Genomic DNA, 20953 nt, shown 5'->3' on the forward strand with positions numbered 1-20953 from the left:
GTTTTAAGGTCGGGGTTTCTGTCTTTGTTGATTTCGCGGTAGAGTTTTCTTTTTTCTCGGATAAGTCTGAGAATTTCAGGGGGAAGGTGGGGTTTGAAGCAGGCGATGGTTTTGGTGGGGATGGCTGTGTCGATGGCTGTCTTGATGGTGTCTGTTATTCTGTCGTTGATGCGGTTAAGGTCGTCGGTGTCGGTAATGGTTAGTGGGGCTAGTAGGTTGTTGTTAATGGTCTCTTTGTACTTTGCCCAGTCAGCTTTGCTATAGATTTTTATCGTCCGGGATGTGGAAGCTGGGGGAGGGGGGTTGATGGCAGAGGTGCTGAAGAGGATGGGTAGGTGGGGGCTGGTAAGGGTGTCACCTATTGAATACTGGGTGATGGTATCAGAGAGGGAGGGGCTGTATAGGATGTGATCGGGGAGGGAGCAACCGTTGTGTCCTATGAAGGTGAAGGTATTGATGGGAAGTCTTGTCGCGTTTTCAGTGGTGAGAAAGTCAAGTAGGTCGGTTCCATTTTGATTGTGTGTTGTGTCTCCTAGTAGTTCATGTCTTGCGTTCAGGTCAGTTAGGAGGAAGTATTCTTTAAAGGTTGTTAGGTAGCGGAGGAAGGATCTTGGGAGTGGAGTGTTTGGTGGGTTGTATAGGCAGGCTATGATGAGGCGTCTACGTCTGGGGCGGGGTATGGCTATCATGACTGCCTCTAGATGTTGATATTGAGGTGGGAGTGGAACCTCTTGGGTGGCCAGGGTAGTCTTGGTGTATATAGCAACGCCGCCTCTGCCGTCAGGTCGGTGTTTGGCGTAGTGGTCGTAGTTGCGGTTGAGTCTCATATTGTCGGTAGGTTTGGTCCAGGTCTCTGCTAGTCCAAGGATGTCTATGTCGTTTCTGCAGAGGCAGTCGTTGAGGAGGGCTTTGTGGCTGTGGATGCCTTCTATGTTGACAAAAAGGAGGTTGGTGGGTTCTCTAATGGGGTGTACTGCCATGAATGAGATTGGGGGGGGGGGATGAGGGTGTTGGCAAGTGTGTTTAACTGCTCAGTGCTTGCGAATACGGTGTTTTGATTATCGTTGTGGTGACGTTATTGCCTGCTTGATTGCACTTAAGGTCTTTGAGAAAGAATTTTTGGGCCACCTGTCGGAGAGTAGATATTATCTCTTGCCGCCGGCCTTGGAAGAGGGACGCGAGAGTGAATGTGATGGATTTAAGGAAGTCCTCGATGAGAAGGTGAGGACCTTGGGTGGCGGGGGTGTCAGCGAGGTGGAGGGGGGCTTGGAGGTGGTCGTTTACGGCCTGTTGGGGGCGGTTTTTGCAACGGAAGGAGCGGGAGGAGTGTGGGCCGCCGCAGTTGGCGCAGGTGGGAGTGACGGAAGGGTCCAGTTCACAGGAAGATAGGGGGTGGTTCTTGCCACAGCGGCTACATTTGTGAGAAGAGGAGCATTGTTCGGTTCTGTGGTTAAACTGCTGGCATCGTTGACATTGAATTGGTAGGGGACTGGGTGGGTTTGAAGGTTCTACCCTATGGTGCGACAAGTAGATGTGGACTCCATGTTCGAGCATGAAGTCGATGTCCCTCTGACTGTTCGAGAGGACTCGAATCATGGGGCCAAAATTTCCTGTCTTTCGGGATTTGATTCTCCATGCGTTTAGAATTGGGATTCCCTGGCGTTGGAGTTCGGCTTTGACATCTTCAGGAAGAATGTCGAAGCCGACATCCTTGATCACTGCGCTGACTGTGGGGTTTTTCGGTTGGTGTGGGGGGGCCGCGGTTTCCCTAACGGATTTTCTCTCCACTGTCACCCTGGAGTTCAGGAGTTTCCTGAGTTCTTGTTGCAGTTGATTTGGGTCCATATCTTTGTATGATGTTAGCTTGGCCATCCTGCCATCTCTGAAAACATTGAGGGAGCCATTGAAATTCCGGAATGAGGGGAGGTGTTCTCTGAGGGTGAGGGATAGGGTCTTGTTGGTGGAATTGTCTGGGAGGTTCTTTAGGAAATATATGGAGGGGACAGAGGGTTTTAAGGGTTCTTGGATTGGGGAGTGGGTGGGGGATGATGTTGTGTTGAGTAGGTGGTAGGGACGGAGGGCGATAGGAGAGCGGATGGGGGGAGTGGGGAGGCTGTTACGTCGGAGTCTGGGATCTCCCAGCATGGAGTCGTTGATGGGGGGGGAGGAGGGGGTGAGGGATATGTCTTCCAGTGAGGTATGCTTTCTGGAGAACTTTTTTCTGCGGTGAACTGTTTGCCAACCTTCCTCTTCTGGTAGTTGGCTTTCTTGGGTGGAGTCAAACTGCAGTGCGGGGTCAAGATGAAGTGTGAGGGATAGTCTTTGGGGATTTGAGGATGTGGTAGGAGTGGGGTCGGTTGGAGTTGCTGGTGTTGCGCTGCTTGAAGGATCCATGTTGGCATCTGGGGGGTTGCCTTTGTCCTTGGGTTGACGAGATTGGTATTTCGCCATCTAGGGGGTGGGAGGGGGAAGGACGGATTGGGGGGGTGGTCGCAGAAGAGTGGGTTAGACCTTCTCCCGCTTCGTTAGCACCTCCTGTGACCCTTGGGGGATCGAGGATCTCCACGGGAGAGAGGGTCTTCTACACTTGCTCCGCGTGCGCGGGAGACGGGTGCTGGCCGCCTCGGATCTGTTTAGTTCGAGGGGGCAAGCCACCAGGCCCTGGCACAGTAAATGCCCTAGTTGTTTTAAGGGGAGGTGCGACACTGTGTTGAGGCTGAGACAGAACTCAGTGCTTCGGGTGTCGAGTGAGTGATCACTCGGCGGTGGCGGCTCGTCGTTGAGTTACGACAGAGCGAGTCCAGGCGAGAGGCTGAACCCTGGGTGTGAACGCGACATTGCTTTTTTGTGAGACGACAAATTTTGCTACACCCCGGGTGACACCGCCGTTTCAGTGGGTTGTGTGAGGTGATAGGTGCCGGTCTGCCGCCGTTAGTCGTCGGTGCAGAGACGTGTTTCACTGTAGCGCCGCGACTGCAGGCGCTGCGCCACGTGTGACCCTCCGCCAGATGGGTGACCCTCCGCCAGATGGTGGGTGCCGCGCAGCGGAGTAACTCCGCACCCTACAGCTGCTGCCAGCCGACTGAGCGCGCTGCGCTGCTCGGCGCCGCGCTGCTGGGTGGAGGGGAGAGCGCGCTGGACGTCGTTCGCACGCTACAGCCGCTGCCCGTTGACTGTGGGCGCTGCGCGGTGCTCCACTGGTCTCGGCGCGGAGTGGAGGGGGTGGTGGGGCAGACTGGCCCGCTTCATCTGCGCTCTGCTAGCAGGTCTCCTCTCGACGGCGTCCCGACTCGGTGTGTGGGAGCCGAGCTCACGGCCGCAGACTATAAGTACCTGGCGCGCCAACGTCCGAGGGCTTCTCCGCGGTCATTTCCGGTGCGGTTCTCCTCTTGCTACCTGCGACGGTCGTTCGCTGCAGTACGGGGAGCCAGGATCCGTTCACCTTAAGGCTTTCCTGTTTCTTGTTCAAACTGTTCGCCTGCTTTTGTATTTCTACAGCTTCTCTGAACAAGCGCGTGTGATAATGCTTCTTTACAGCCAGAACTTCCGTGTCGGCGAATTTTATTACGTGGTCGGTCTCATTCAGTGCGTGCTCTGCCACGGCCGATTTCTCCACCTGCCCCAACCTGCAATGTCGCTTATGTTCTTTGATCCTGGTGTTAATGGATCGTCCAGTCATTCCGACATAAACTTTTCCGCATGTGGATGGTATACGGTATATTCCTGACATTGCAAGTGGGTCTCTTTTCTCTTTCGCCGATATAAGACACTCTTTGATCTTCCTTGTCGGTTTGAAAATCGTCTTTACACCATGTTTGCGCAATATACGGCCGATTCTATCCGTCACTCTGGGAATGTATGGCAGAAAGGCCGTACCCGACATTTCTTTTTCTGGTTCCTTACTTCGCCTAGTGTATGGCTCTGTTAGACTTCTAATGTAATTTATGGAGTACCCATTGCTCCTCAGGACAGTTTCCAGGTGTTGCATTTCTCGTTTGAGGTGTTGCGGCTCACATATTCGTCCTGCTCTCGTTACGAGCGTACTAATCATGCCTCTTTTCTGGCTCGGGTGGTGGTTTGACAGTTTGTGCAGGTATCGGTCCGTGCGTGTCGGTTTTCGATACACGCTGTGTCCCAGGTTTTCGCCGTTCCTTGTGACCAGCACATCTAGAAATAGCAGTTTCTTGTCCTTGTCTACTTCCATGGTAAATGTTATATTGGCATGGAGGCTTTTCAAGTGTCTTAGGAAGTCCCCGAGCTGTTCTTCACCATGGCTCCACACCACGAAAGTGTCATCGACGTACCTGTACCACACCTTAGGTTTGCAAGTCGCCGAGTCCTGGACCCCATCCTTGACGCAATCCGAGGTTGTACTCCGTCTCTAATGACCTCGATGTCGACGGGACGTTAAACCCAATCTTCTTTTACGACTGAGACTGTTAGTTGGAAAGTCTTTGTTCCATAGTCAGTCCTGTTTGACTGTATGGTTTCAATAAATTATCTGTCATTGCAAATGCTTCATCCCTGGCGAACACAAACGAAGCAGAGATGACACTGATTGGGAGGCCTTCTTCCGGTAGGATGCTACGTTTGTTCGATCTAAGCAAGTCTCCAGATTTCGAATAACAAAGAATACCTCTATCTGATATCGTGTGACTACTGACTCCCGTTGGGTAGACCTTCGCCGGATGCAAGTCTTTCTAGTTGACGCCACTTCGGCGATTTGCGCGTCGATGAGGATGAAATGATGATGATTAGGACAACACAACACCCAGTCCCTGAGCGGAGAAAATCTCCGACCCAGCCTGGAATCGAACCCAGGCCCTTGGGATTGACCTCCTCTCGCGCTGACCACTCAGCCACCGGGGGCGGACATCGTTATCTAATTCGTTCCGACATCCAGCATTAACAACTCGTAATTGGCATTTACAACTCCCAGAATAACTGTGCTAAAAAAATGATTGTAGTTCTGATAAAGGGATCCAGGGGCCAGGTGGTATTTTGATGGATACATGTTTCCAGCCCATCCTCTTGGGATTCAGTGATCAAGCAAGCTAGGGAAATACAATTAGCAGACATTGCGCTGAACCGAGCCGAGGGCTCCAGCGGGACAAATCATGGGAACCACACTTGTCACGTCTGCGCCCTCGAAGGAATTATCGTTCTGAGTCTTCACTGCCTGGTACTCCGGCGCATGCCATCTATTTTGATAATCAACCACTTAATTCTGAAGTACTGTAAATTTGCTTCCTTTGTTTTACTCTTAGATACATGAAGTTTTATCTGCGACTGAAGGCCCTGTTGCCGACAGTGTTATCTCTGACGGACGCGCGTTTGCTCTACGGTACTACGCCAAGTGGTTTAAATTCTGCCACCGACTCATCTTGAAGATGGTCGTATTGTTATCAGTCGCAATATCAGAAAAAGAAATACGAGAGGTATTCAGTAAATAATGCAACACATTTCCTTGCTGAAACCAATTTCGGTTTCTTCAGGATTGAATATACCATATTTCTACCAACTCTTTTGGCTTCAGAACCGTATTTTTCAACACAAGTGACGGCCTTGCGCCACCTTATGGCAGGCCTGTATGCCCTCTAGGTATCACTCTGCTCATCGACATCACAGCCAGCGTCTTGCTACATCAATAACCTTGCCACCATCCACGCAATGCTTCCTGTAGAGTGCATCATTCATTGGCCTAAGAGAGAGAAGTCGGAAAGTGCGAGATTAAGAGCTGCAGGGTGGTTGAATGATCCAATGAAGATTTGTGCGTTCTTGTTGGGTGAGCAGACTCATGTGAGGCCTTGCGTTGTCATGGGGAAGGAGAAGTTCGTTTGCATTTTTATGGCGACAAACTCGCTGAACTCACCTCGATTGAGAGTATTCGCAAGTTCCAAGGCTGCAAGAGTGACAGTTGTGTGCGGCCGGCCGGCACGCGGGAGGTTCGACAGGTTAGCGCGACCTTGCTCAGATGATGACTGACGCCTCGCCCAGCGACTCAACGTGCTTTTGTTCACTGCCAGGTCTCCGTAGACATTCTGGATGGGTCTATAAACATCTACGACGTTCTAGTTTTCTGTCAAAAGAAAGACAATGACAGTAGTCAGCTTGGACCGCACCTCCGTTACAGACACTATTTTGAAGGTTATTTATAGCGTAGCCACCTATTGGAACTTCATGAACTCAATGGGAGTGTGGCGATGTCCTACAACAAATTCCACAATTTTCTTCTACAGTTCCTCTGCAGGTTTCCGGAGGTATATAATACCCGACGTCTACACGGTCGTCACATAATTACCGTGAATCATGAGCTGGTGGTTTGTGGCTGCGGGGCTGGTGTCCTAGTGTCCTTGATGTACTCCATCGGGTCCAGACCAGGCACATTTGGTGGCCGAGACATCACTGTTATGTTCCAAAAACCGCTCTAGCGCCTTTCTGGCCTAGTGACATGGACGGTTATACTGCTGAAAGACTCCAGCGCCATCACTGAGTTACGCATGAAGCCGAAGCGCTGCAGGTGATCCGCAGTGATGTTCACGTAGTCCATAGCTGTTGAAGGTGGCTTCCATTCCTACCACAAGTTCGATAGAAGTCCAAGTGAATGTCCCCACAGCATAATTCTGCCACAACCGGCCTGTGTTCCGAGCACCCGTGCACGTGGATCACGGCGTGTTCGGACACAATCGTCGACCTGGTGTAACGAGACACACTTCCGTTGATCCACGGTCCAAAGCCGATGATCCCGTGCCCACTGCAGTTGTAATCTGCTGCGTAACCTTAAGCCATCGGCACACTGACTGTACATTTGAATTTCAGTTTTGAGCATGCCGAGTTTCTGACTCCATAGCACGAAAAAGCACATTGGAGTGTTTTCTCAAGGTAAAATGTAAATGTCATGTGACTAGGGACTCCCGTCGGGTAAACCGTTCGCCGGGTCCAAGTCTTTCGATTTGACGCCAATCTGGCGACTTGCGCGTCGATGGGGATGAAATGATGATGATTAGAACAACGCCCACTTCCTGAGCGAAGAAAATCTCCGACCCAGCCGGGAATCGAAACCGGGCCCTTAGGATTGACATTCTGTCACGCTGACCACTGAGCTACCGGGGGCGGCCTTTTTCTCAAGGCGTAGAGCAATATCAAACAGATATTCTGAAAGTTATTTTCAACATAGGCCAATGAAATGGAAGAACGCCATGACGTCACACGCACACTGTCTTCAGAGTTAGGAGACGCTATGTTGGCTTTCAGTTGACGCCCATATATGGTGGGTTTTATACACACATCAAAAAAAGTTTTGCATCACCTCGGTTTCCAGAACTCCCGAAGATAGATGTTGACTGTGGATATTGTATCACAGACACAGTCCCTTTGACTGTTCAGAGATGTCACTAAACCCGCCCACAGATGTAAACAACCATGTATGAGCAGCGCCAATTAGACGGAGGGGGTGATCTGACAGCCGATCAGTTGCAGTTGTTCCACCAGCAAGGAGGAACACGGCTCATGTCGTCTGTAGTTCAACCATGCCTAGACGGTCAATTCCGCTGTTCGATGCCATGCCGTCCGCATTGTTACTTTGTGCCAGAAAGGGCTCTCATCGAGGGAAGTGTCCAGGCGTCTCGGAGTGAACCAAAGCGATGTTGTTCGGATATGGAGGGGATACAGAGAGACAGGAACTGTCGATTACATGCCTCGCTCAGGCCGCCCAAGGGCTACTACTGTAGTGGATGACCGCTACCTACGAATTATGGTTCGAAGGAACCTTGACGGCAACGCCACCATGTTTAATAATGCTTTTCGTGCAGCCACAGGACGTCGTGTTACGACTCAAACTGTGCACAATAGGCTGCATGATGCGCAACTTCACTCCAGACGTCCATGACGAGGTCCATCTTTGCAACCACGACACCATGCAGAGCGGTACAGATGGGCCCAACAACATGCCGAATGGACCGCTCGGGATTGGTATCACGTTTTCTTCCCCGATGAGTGTCGCATGTGCCTTCAACCAGACAACCGTCGGAGATGTGTTTCGAGGCAACCCGGTCAGGCTGTACGCCTTAGACACACTGTCCAGCGAGTGCAACAAGGTGGAGGTTCCCTGCTGTTTTGGGGTGGTATTACGTGTGGCCGAGGTACTCCGCTGGTGGTCATGGAAGGTGCCGTAACGGCTGTAAGATACGTGAATGCCATCCTCCGGCCGATAGTGCAACCATATCGGCAGCACAGTGGCGAGGCATTCGTCTTCATGGACGACAATTTCGCGTTCCCATTGTGCACATCTTGTGAATGACTTCCTTCGGGATAACGACATCGCTCGAGTAGAGTGGCCAGCATGTTCTCCAAACATGAACCCTATCGAACATGCCTGGTGTAAATCGAAAAGGGCTTTTTATGGACGACGTGACCCACCAACCACTCTGAGGGATCTACACAGAATCGCCGTTGAGGAGTGGGACAATCTCGACCAACAGTGCCTTGAGGAGAAGTTGTGGATAGTATGCCACGACGAATACAGGCATGCATCAATGGAAGAGGACGTGCTACTGGGTATTAGAGGTAGCAGTGCGTACAGCAGTCTGGACCACTACCTCTGAAGGTCTCGCTGTGTGGTGGTACAACTTGCAATTTGTGGTTTTCATGATCAATAAAAAGGACGGAAATGTTTATGGTGATCTCTATTCCAATTTTCTGTACAGGTTCCGGAGCTCTCGGAACCGAGATGATGCAAAACCTCTTTTGATGTGTGTATAGTGACTTACTTCTTGTTAACATATGTCGTTTCAAAGCACCAGAAGAGTGATACGATTGCTTGTGACAATGTGTCACATTGGAAGTTAAAGAATTTTCGAATTGTAGCTCGCGTGTTGTGAAAGCATGCCGTTTCAAGGCAGACCCATCAAAAATGCATTTTTCTTGCCACGTTTTGTAAAAATTAAGCTTTATTTATAACATACCTGCGACTGAAGCCTTCAAAAGAGAGTTACATACAAGATAAAGTTACATGGTATTGTATTTGAGAGTATGTTATTGGATAGAGACGCTGAATTACCATGTGATGTGTGATAAGTTGCAGGTTAACGTTTCACAAAATCCAAATTGTTTTTACTAACCTTTGCGATTTCTAATAGGAGACTTTATTATTAATTTATTAAAAGTGTATTCTACAATATTCGTTGTTATGTATACACATGCTATCTCTCTCTCTCTCTCTCTCTCTCTCTCGCTCTCTCTCTCTCTCACACACAGCGTTTGTTGGATACAGCTTTATCTGCAAGAGATTTTGTACTACTTCCAGCGAGATATACTACCCTTTCTTATTAAGTCTTGCATTTCACATGGCCTAAAGATACTGCTGCTGAACAGTGATGAAATATGAATGACCTTAGAGTTTTATTGAAAAGTGAGGATAACGACTAATTGATAAGTTACGTGGAAGACTATCGTAAATTTGTGTTGCACTATTTGTGACGGAACATTGATAACCTGATGTCCTTACTGACTGTATATGGAAACTTCCATTTTTTTACCTTACAACATTTTCATGGATACTGAAGTTTTCATCCATGTATGACATATCAACATGACTGGAATATGTACAAGGGAGGAAATGTGCGTTTTAATGAAGCTGATATAGGAATTTTACGCTCTTCCGTGCTTTAAATAAACTGTGTGATTTGCGAGCCTGATAGAGCGGACAACCGCCGCTAGAGTGCACTGCAATCGCGTGTACCACGTTGAGACACGCGAGCCGCACAGTTCTGTTCATTCAGCAGCATGTTGGAAGGGGCACGCTCAACTTTGACGTTAGAATGCACGGTCCGTGTGCCGACGACTTCATGTTCTTCAGTGTGCGCTAAGCGGCGTGCTCCGGAACATTTGGCATCTGTACCAGTATTGTATTACATCGTCAGTTACTCAGATCGATGCGTATCATGCCCTACAGAGAGAGAGAGAGAGAGAGAGAGAGAGAGAGAGAGCCTTTGACTTCCTTGTTTTGTGATGAGCCGTGGACGTCCACCACCTTGTCGCCCACTCGTGTTTTCGTCGTCCTTTTCCGTCCACAGCAGCAGCACACAAACAGCCGATGAGTTTCGCAGCTCCTCAGATGCACCCGGCCATCATAACATTCTGCCCTTTGTCAAAGTCGCTTATGACAGCAAATTTCCACATTCGGGACCCGTATTGTCGCTAGAATGATCCACCGTTCGCCTTTCCTCCGCTTGTGAACTTTCCTGACAGCATAGCGTACCCGCAGTGTCAGCAGCCGGCTTTCAGTGTCAAGATGGACCGTGTGCAGGGTAAATTTCGTTTAACTAATTATCATCACTCACATTATGCTGCAAAGGAATATCGAGAAGAAAGTTGTAACTTTTTCTCGTTGTCCAAAGAATTTCGACCATAAAGGAAAACAAGGAGTTTGTTGTCACCGTATGTACTACTATTATTATACATGGTTATTCAGTTGCTCCTACTGCTGGGTTTTGGCATCTTGCAACACATTCAAATACAAGTGTAAGATTTTCATATTCTCTCGCTCGATATGCGTAAACTAAAAAATGAACAAGACCCTTTTGTAGGAAATTTAAGATGGTTACGTTTTGTACTGGGATGCATTTTCGCTAGAGGGCGTAGTTTTCGAATTACTCAAGAAAAACTTAAACTGACATTCGAACGCGTTTTGCTTGCACAACTCTAAGACTGTGGCCTCCAGTGAACACGTAACCCTGTACAAAAATAGCTACATTAAATTTCCTACAAAAGGGTCTTGTTAGTTTTTGTTAGGACTGAGAGTATGCACACATCGAGCGAAAGAGCATGAATATCTTGAGCGTGGTATTTGAAGGTGTTGTGAGCTCCATAAAACCTTGAGGTTTATGCTGAATCACGCTGCATATGGCAAAAATCAAACAATATCAGGGAAATATTATTCAATGCTCAGGTCAAACGGGTTCAGTACGTTACTTTGTGATTGTAATTAGTCTATATATTTCGTTCAAAAGTGATTTTGTAGAACTCATGAAACATTCTGTAAGGAATGTGAATTACGAAGGTGAGTCCTATAAGCACTCGACGGAAAAATTCCCTCGACTGAGCGAATCAAAAGTCGAAGATGGAATATCTATGTTGAACCACAAATTTGAGAGTTTTTCATAGAAAGGATATTTGATGTTTTTCAATGTCGAATAAACTTCATCAACAGCCTTATAACTTGAGATATTTTATTTTATTCTGAAAGCAACCAGTTTCGGCAATTCATTTTGCCGTCTTCAGGCCCCAACCGCTTTTATCCAAATAACGAACATATCGTGTAGCGCCATAAACACTTGATATCGTGAATTCCAATCGTTATACAAATACTTCATACGAAGACGTTGACAGCAAGTGAGTTGCTGCCAGGTCTTCGTATGAAATATTTGTATAAGCTACTTGGTCGCATCATGAAGCTGCTGCTCTTATTAGGGAATTTACAGAGGCCATCAAGCAACACATTTTCCCAAGAGTGCACAAATACATTCAAGTTGACCGTTGGATATTTGAACACTTATTGTGAACTGTTAATTTGCTGTAATATGACGTGCATAATAATGCTTAGAGGTGAATGTGTTAAAAAAACATGTATTTTCAATTAATACTTTGTAAAATGTATGTTGCAATGTTTACTAACTGTTGTATAAGTACATGTGCAAACCTAAAAAGGCTCTGAATAAGACAGAATAAAAATAATAATGTACATTAAATGTATTCTGCCTCGGAAACTATTCGGAATACGGCATATGCCCATATGAAGTTTTTTGTTTCAAATCATAGTTAAGTGTACACAGAGAGTCTGAAAGTTTACAAGTACGATAATTCTAAGATAAAAACAAAAGCCCCATCGCTGTTTCCTTAAGGAATCGAAGTTCCAAGTATGAATCAGCGTAAAACATGTCATTACTGTACAAATGTGTTAAATATTTGACGTTAAGCATGTAAGCGGCAGAAGGTTTAGAAAACGTCTGAACTTAGGTTTAGTGTTTATTGGAAGCTGCTAAGCGCCCTTATTATCAAACACTGGAAGAGTACATTCTGGGTAATTTTCGTTCCGTTTTAAACAACTCTCAGTTTTTTTACGCATCATTTATGACGTCATATCTCCTGAGCTATGTGTCGCACAATGATAAAGTTTTGCAGGTATATTCAGCTGTATATCCGGATACCTGGGAATAGAATTAGCAGTGAAGAAGTAATAAACTGAAACGTCGTTCCTAATGCTGAAGATTTTTTGCGTGAACAGTGTAAATGAGTAAGCGATAAACCTTTTCCTTTCATTATTTTATGGTAGGTGTCAGCGAGAAAAAGTTCCGTAAAGGTTTGAAATTAGGTGTAAAAATTGTTGACTCGCTTAGTTCTCTCACTCTCAAATACTGGATGAATATAGTCCGGGCCGGTCGGAGTGGCCGTGCGGTTCTAGGCGCTACAGTCTGGAGCCGAGCGACTGCTACGGTCGCAGGTTCGAATCCTGCCTCGGGCATGGCTGTGTGTGATGTCCTTAGGTTAGTTAGGTTTAATTAGTTCTAAGTTCTAGGCGACTGATGACCTAAGACGTTAAGTCGCATAGTGCTCAGAGCCAATATAGTCCGGGTATTTACGCGCAATGAGCTGCGCTCGCTCAAGACATATACGCAGTTTCTACCCGTGATACTTGTTTTACTGCGTCAAACCTTTAACGTCAGATGGTACCTTTTAATGAGCAGACTGTGACAGCATTTTAAATTTTCAAATTCGGTCAGTTATTATACGAAGTAATGAAAATCAAATTTTTGTTGCTCCTGGAAGCCGTTGCATACGCAACAGACAACCGAATCGGGTTAGTTGCTTAGTAATATAGACAATTCGAGGTTTTTGGTGTCTGGTGGGAAAAAACGGACGAATGCGAGTAGAACACACTCTCTACGGGTTCCGTAAAAGCTCAGTTATCTATATGCACAGTTCATCTATAGGTTTTGATTAGTGAGTTCGCGTGTATCAAACTATGTAACATAAATAACCGTATCTTTTGATTACAATGGCTTAGAAGATTACATTGTTCCCACCGTCAAGGGACCGTAGACCTTCGTAAATGACGTAAATATTCAACCTGATACCTGAGAAATGGAGTATTTACAGGTGGACAGACAGACGGATAACAAACTGATCCTATAAGGGTTCCGTTTATACCGATAAAGGTACGAATGCCTGAAAGGAAAACTCTTACAATGTAATGACAACATCTTGCAAACTACAGCATCAGCTTACTGCTAGAAACTCCATTGTGATTAAAATTAATACCCCGATTCATAGCAAAAACTGAATTCCATTCTATTTGAAGGAAATGAACTGTCTGCTATTAAACATTTTCTTTATCGCTATAGGGACCAATATAAAAATTAGCTTGGTAGTGCCTATGTCTTCGCTACTGGCCTTTAAATCTGCTACACCAAGAAGAAATGCAGATGATAAACGGGTATTCATTGGACAAATATATTATACTAGAACTGACATGTGATTACATTTTCACGCAATTTGGGTGCATAGATTCTGAGAAATCGGAACCCAGAACAACCACCTCTGGCCGTAATAACGGCCTTGATACGCCTGGGGATTGAGTCAAACAGAGCTTGGATGGCGTGTACAGGTACAGCTGCCCATGCAGCTTCAACACGATGCCACAGTTCATTAAGAGTAGTGACTGGCGTGTTGTGACGTGTCAGTTGTTTGGCCACCATTGACCAGACGTTTTCAGTTGGTGATAGATCTGGAGAATGTGCTGGCCAGGGCAGCAGTCGAACATTTTCTGTATCCAGAAAGGCCCGTACAAGACCTGCAACATGCGGTCGTGCATTATCCTGCTGAAATGTAGGGTTTCGCAGGGATCGAATGAAGGGTAGAGCCACAGGTCGTAACACATCTGAAATGTAACGTCCACTGTTCAAAGTGCCATCAATGCGAACAAGAGGTGACCGAGATGTGTAACCAATGGCACCCCATACCATCACGCCGGGTGATACGCCAGTATGGCGACGACGAATACACGCTTCCAATGTGCGTTCACCGCAATGTCGCCAAACACGGACGCGAGCTTCATGATACTGTAAACAGACACTGGGTTCATCCGAAAAAATGACGCTTTGCCATTCGTGCACCCAGGTTCGTCTTTGAGTACACCATCGCAGGCACTCCTGTCTGTGATGCAGCGCCAAGGGTAACCGCAGCCATGGACTCCGTGTATCAAACTATGTAACATAAATAACCGTATATTTTGATTACAATGGCTTAGAAGATGCTGCTGCAAACATCGTCAAACTGTTCGTGCAGATGGTTGTTGTCTTGCAAACGTCCCCATCTGTTGACTTAGGGATCGAGACGTGGCTGCACTGTCCGTTACAGCCATGCGGATAAGATGACTGTCATCTCGACTGCTAGTGATACGAGGCCGTTGGGATTCAGCACGGCGTTCCGTATTACCCTCCTGAACCCACCGATTCCAAATTTTGCTAACAGTCATTGGATCTCGACCAACGCGAGCAGCAATGTCGCCATACAATAAACCGCAATCGCGATAGGCTACAATCCGGCCTTTATCAAAGTCGGAAACGTGATGGTACGCATTTCTCCTCTTACACGAGGCGTCACAACAACGTTTCACCAGGCAACGCCGGTCAATTGCTGTTTGTGTATGAGAAATCGGTTGGAAACTTTCCTCATGTCAGAACGTTGTAGGTGTCGCGTCTGTAGCACGTCATCTTCGTGGTGTAGCAATTTTAATGGCCAGTAGTGTGCTTTCACTCTGTGGAAGTAGGATGTTAGTTGTATACTTCAACCTTTGGAATTTTGCGGTGGATGTTTTGTGTTATTCTCCTGATATGTGACAAGTAGGCTAACGCTTATCGCAATAGTTGGTAACAGGAGATCAATGAAGGCCTGACCTACTGGCAGGTGGAGCAACCAGCGACAATGAAGTTTTTGAAATTTATTTAGTTAAAGTTTAAGGACGCACGTCTGTTTTCAGCGATTTCGTACTGAACATCTCCTGATAACTGTGACTGTAGAGCCACCACTGAAGAATAAGCACTATAACCTGATGGTGATGAGTACTTGAACGAGTTCGATGATTAAAAAAATTAATGCGAAATTAGTCTGCTCTACTCGCCTCTAATGATCTACTAGCCTTCTATTACTACATTACGAGCAACAGTGCACAACCCGAGTCATAGGTCACAAAAAATAGATAAATAAAACTAAAAGGAATTGCAAATATAGGAAATGAACACTTGAAAATGTATAGAAATGAAAAATACGGTATTTGATAAGAAATTAATTCAATAGTGCGAGGTACAAGTGGCACTTCTTACAAAATGTGCTGTTGTAGTTGTGCCGGATTGCAATATCGCGAACTGATGGTATCAGTAAACTGTGCTGGGTGCTTGGGTAATGTCGGTTGCGTAAATCACCTCGAAACCTGTTTAGTAGAAAGATCAAATCACAAAATCATGAATGATCTCCTAAGATATAAGTAAGTTATCTCAACGGGTTTACGCATGAGCTTCGCAATCAGACAAGAACGGACTATCAGCTTAAATATCTGTAAAGCGCTTGATAAGCGCAAAATACACAGCTGGACGCTAACAACTGCGGCGCCATGAAGACAGTTGCAAAAAACTTCAAATTGGCATGAAGTGTAGTACATGTTTGGCTGTGGAAATGGTTAGCATTTCACTGTAAGCGCACAGAGCTACACTGATCAGCTAGAACATTATGGCTACCTACCTAATAGCCGGTATGTCCACTTTTGGCACGGGTAACAACGGCGACGCGTCGGGGAATGGAAGCAATGAGGCCTTGATGGGTCGCTGGAGGGAGTTGGCAACACATCTGTACACACAACTCACCTAATTCCCGTAAATTCACCTAATTCCCGTAAATTCCGCCGAGGGGGGGCGATCAGCTCTGACGCCACGTTCAATCACATCCCAGATCTCTTTCGCCGGCCGTTATGGCCGAGCGGTTCTAGACGCTTCAGTCCAGAACCACGCGACCACTACGGTCACAGGTTCGAATCCTTCCTCGTGTATGGATGTGTGTGATGTCCTTAGTTTGGTTAGGTTTAAGTAGTTGTAAGTTCTAGGGGACTGATGACCTCAGATGTTAAGTCCCATAGTTCTCAGAGCCATTTGAACCAGATAAGTTTCATCGGATTCACATCTGGCGACTTGGGGGCCAGCACATCAATTGAAACTCGTCACTGTATTCCTCGAACTACTCCATCACACTCCTGGCCTTGTGACATGGCGCATTAGTGTGTTGAAAAATGCCAGTGTCGTCGGGAAACATGATCGTCATAAAGGGGAGTACGTGGTCTGCAACGACACTCCTTTGCCGTCATGTTGCATTGCACGAGCTCCACAGGGCCCATGGATGCCCACGCGAATGTTTCCCGAGCATAATGGAGCCGCCGGCAGCTTGTCTCAGTACCGTAGTACAGGTCTCAAGGAGCTGTCCGTCTTGAAGACGACGAATTCGCGCCCTCACATGGACATGATGAAGGAGGTACCGGGACTCATCAGACCATGCAACGCTTTGTCACTGCGCCGACGGCCAGTACCGATGGTCACGTGCCCATTTCAGTCGTAGTTGCCGATGTCATGGTGTTAACATTGGCACATGCATGGGTCGTCGGCTGCAGAGACCCATCTTTAGGAGTATTCGGCGCACTGTGTGTGCAGATACATTTGTACTCCGCCCAGCATTAAAATATGATGTTAGTTCTTCCGCAGCTCGCCGCCTGTCCTGTTTCACCAGTCTGCCCAGCCTACGACGTCCGACATTTGCGGTGAGGGGTGGCCGCACAACTCCACAGCGTTTGGACTGTGGTCACCTTGATTTCGTCACGTGTTGAAGACACTCACCACAGCGCTCTTCGAACACCCGAAAGGTAGTTCAGTTTTCGAATTGCTCATGCCGAGCCTCCGCTCCATCACAATCTGCCATCGGTCAAACTCAGAGAGATCACGCACCTCCCCCATTCAACACACGGATTGCGCGCTCACTATGCTAAATGCACCGTGCATAAGTCGCACTAGCAGTCATCTCTCACCACGTGACGCTGCTATCGCCTGGACGGGTTTATATCGATAGTAGGTCGGTGGTCATAATTTTCTGCCTGGTATGTGTACATCGAAGTAATGCCATTTACGTTCTGTACACAAAGTATTAATAGCAAGACAGAGATTTCGAAAACAGATTTTGAACTGTAAGACATTTCCAGGGGCAGATGTGGACTCTAAGCACAATGTATTGGTTATGAAATGGCGATTACAACTGAAGACATTGCAAAAAGCTAGGAAATTAAGGAGGTGGATCCTGGATGAGTTGAAATAGCCAGAGGTTGTTGAGAGTTTCAGAGGGAACATTAGGCAACGATTGACTACAGTAGGGGAAAGGAGTACAATAGAAGGCAAAAGGGTAGCGTTGAGATATGAAGCAGTGAAGACAGAAGAAGATCAAATAGGAAAAAAGATAAAGTTTGGTAGAAATTATTGGATATCACGAGGGATATTGAATTTAACTGATGAAAGGAGAAAATAAAAAATGCAGAAAATTAAGTAGGTGAAAGGAAATACAAACCTCTAAAACATGAGAGTGACAGGAAGGGCAAACGCATCTGTATGAATATCAAGAGCTTATCAAGAGCTCAGAAGGGAAACAAGTCCTAAACAATGAATGGAAAACTGAAAGATGGGAGTATATTGATGGAGTATATAAGGGAGATGAAATTGAAGACAGTATTATAGAGAGGGAAGAGTATGTAAATGAATATGACATGGGAGATACGGAACTGCCAGAAGGATTTGACAGAGCACAAAGACCTAAACCGAAACAAAGCCCCGGGAGTAGACGACATTCCCTCAGAACTATTGTTGCCCTTGGGAGAGACAGCCATGGCAAAACCAGCTCTTGATATGCTCTTGATATTCATACAGATGCTTCTCTCTTCTCCAAAGGCCTCTTTAATTTTCCTGTAGGTGGTATTATCTTTCCACTCGTAAAATATGCTTCTAAATCGTTACATTTGTTCTCTAGCCATTCCTGCTTAGTCATTTTGCCAGGCGAAGTACTCTCAGACTTCAAGAAGAATGTAATATTTTCAGTTTCAAAGAAAGAAGGTGCTGACTGATGTGAATATTACCGATGTATCAGTTCAGTACGTCATATTTGCAAAATACTAACATGAATTCTTTGCAGGAGAATGGAAAAACTGGAAGAAACTAACTTCGGCGAAGATCAATTTGAATTCCGGAGAATTGCAGGAACACGAGAGGCAATACTCAACCTAAGACTTCTCTTAGAAGATGGATTAACGAAAGGCAAACCAATTTTTACACCATTTGTAGATTTAGAGAAAGCTTTTGACAATGTTGACTGAAATTCTCTTTTTCAAATTCTGAATGTAGCACAGGTAAAATACTAGAAGCGAAAGGCTATTTATAACTTGTACAGAAACCAGGCGGCAGCTGTAAGAGTCGAGGGGCATGAAAAAATGTTGAAATGTGTGTGAAATCTTATTTGACTTAACTGCTAAGGCCATTAGTCCCTAAGCTTACACACTACTTAACGTAAATTATCCTAAGGACAAACATACACACCCATGGCCGAGGGAGGACTCGAACCCCCACCGGGACCAGTCGCACAGTCCATGACTGCAGCGCCTGAGACGGCTCGGCTAATCCCGCGCGGCCGAGGGGCATGAAAGGGAAGCAGTAATTGGGAAGGGAGTGAGACAGGGTTGTAGATTATTCCCGACGTTATTCAGTCTGTACATTCAGCAAGCAGTAAGGGAAACCAAAGGAAAATTTGGAAGAGGAATTAAAGCACAGGGAGAAGAAATAAATATTTTGAGGTTTACAATTCTGTCGGAGACAGCAAAGGACTTGGAACAGAAGTTGAACGGTATACATAGTGCCTTGAAAGTAGGATATTAGATGAACATCAACAAAAATCAAACGAGAATAATGAAATGTAGTCGAGTTAATTCAGATGATGCTGAAGAAATCAGATTGGGAAGTTAGACATTAAATGTGGTAGACAAGTTTTTTTTATTTAGGCAGTAAAATAACTGGTGATAACTGAAGTAGAGAGGATATTAAATATAGACTGCAAATGACAACAAAAGTGTTTCTGTAGCAGAGAAATTGGTTAACATCGAAAATGGATTTATATGTCATAAAGTCTTTTCCGAAGGTATTTTGTCTGGAGTGTAGCTGTGTATGGACGTGAAAAATAAACATTAACAATTTAGACAAGAACTGAATAGAAACTTTGGATATGTAGTGATGTAGAAGAATGTTGAAAATTAGATGGATAGATCGCGTAACCTACGAGGAGATATTAAACAGAATTGGGGAGAGAGGGAATTTATGGCACAACTTTTCTAAAAGAAGGCCTAAGTTGATGGGACACATCCTGTGACGTTAAAAGGTCACCAGTTTAGTGGAGAAATGAAGTGTGTGTGTGTGTGTGTGTGTGTGTGTGTGTGTGTGTGTGTGTGTGTGTGTGTGTGAGTGAGAGGGGGGGAGGGGGTTAAGTCGTAAAAGGAAGCCAGGTCAGTAAGTAGATTCAAAAGGATCTAAGTTGCAATAATTATTGGGAGATGAAGAGGTTTGTACAGGATAGCGCAGCATGGAGAGCTGCTTCAAGCCAATCTTCAAACTGAAGAACACAACAACAACTACAACAACAATTACAGGATGTTTCAAAATTCATGTTACTTACTTCTACAGGTTGTAGAGAGGACTTAGATCACGCTTTACATAAGAACCCTTGCCCTGAAACGGTTTGTTTTTATGTTATTAGCAAAACAAGAGCTACTCAATCGCTCGCTATATGTTACTTATTCAGATCGCCTGTTATGGTAGGCTACCCAAATTCGTGAACGGTAGGATGACGCAGTGTCACGTGATATCCTCTGTTTCCACCTTCCTTGTTTTCATACATCCTTGTGATGCGTCAGTTTATATTACGGCGATTAGCACTGCAGTAACAGAATGCCTGAGTACATGTCCGCAGAGTACGTCGATATGTCGTTAATTTACGGTGAAACTCGCCGTAAAGGACGTCTCTATGACGAGTACTTTCTAAATCGTGTGACACCATCCCATGCTTGCCAGAGTGGAACAACGGCTACGGGAAAGTGGGAAATTCACAAACTGTGGTGGTCCAAGAAGATGGTGCAGTGTCGTATTGGAACAGGAAGTGCTTCACCAAGGCGAAAATCACTCATCGACGGGTACTCGAGCCATTCCACGTGACTTGCATGTGTTTCAGTCGTCCGTCTGGCGTGTTCTGCATGAACAGTAACTCCACTCATACCGTTCTCAGAAGGTAGATGTCATGCTCCCGGTGGAATTTGTGCCGCGTGTCACTTTCTGTACTTGGTTTTTACACCATTGTGTGGATTTTCCTCAATTTCCAAGACGAATTTGGTTCACTGACCAAGCGCCTTTCGACAGGCAGGGTGTTTTGAACGCCCGAAATAGCCACATTTGGGATCAAGAAAATCCCAAACCCAAACGTACACAAAGATTTGAACACACCTCAGAATTTCGAACCTCTTGCACCATTTTACATTGTCGAACGCTTTTTCCAGCCCGACAAATCCCATGACTGTGTCTTGATTTTTCTTTAGTCTTACTTCCATTGTCAACCGCAACGTCAGAATTGCCTCCCTGGTGCCTTTGCCTTGGCAGAGCCCTCCAGGAGATTCGAATGGGAGACTATTCCGGAAACTTTTGCCAATGGAGAGATCATCATGACACTTTTTCAGTACAGGCCACATGTCCTGTAGATAGACTTATGTGTCTTTAATGCAGTGGTTTCCATTGCATTCTGCATCTTCACGTCTATGGCCATTGCTGATTCTTCCGCGTTT

At 46.1% G+C, this 20953-nt stretch overlaps 1 protein-coding gene across 1 annotated transcript in view; it reads left to right on the forward strand.

Moving 5' to 3' along the window:
* The first annotated feature begins 3027 nt into the window (after positions 1 to 3027).
* The window catches only part of LOC124796024 (carboxypeptidase B-like), a 139426-nt gene continuing 121500 nt past the window's right edge, over positions 3028 to 20953 (forward strand). Inside the window, exon 1 of the mRNA XM_047260108.1 lies at positions 3028 to 3293. Coding sequence (XP_047116064.1) covers positions 3028 to 3293 — 266 coding nt within the window. The remainder of the gene's footprint in view (positions 3294 to 20953) is intronic.

This window comes from Schistocerca piceifrons, chromosome 4, assembly GCF_021461385.2.
Source record: "Schistocerca piceifrons isolate TAMUIC-IGC-003096 chromosome 4, iqSchPice1.1, whole genome shotgun sequence".
Taxonomy (NCBI): Eukaryota; Metazoa; Arthropoda; class Insecta; order Orthoptera; family Acrididae; genus Schistocerca; species Schistocerca piceifrons.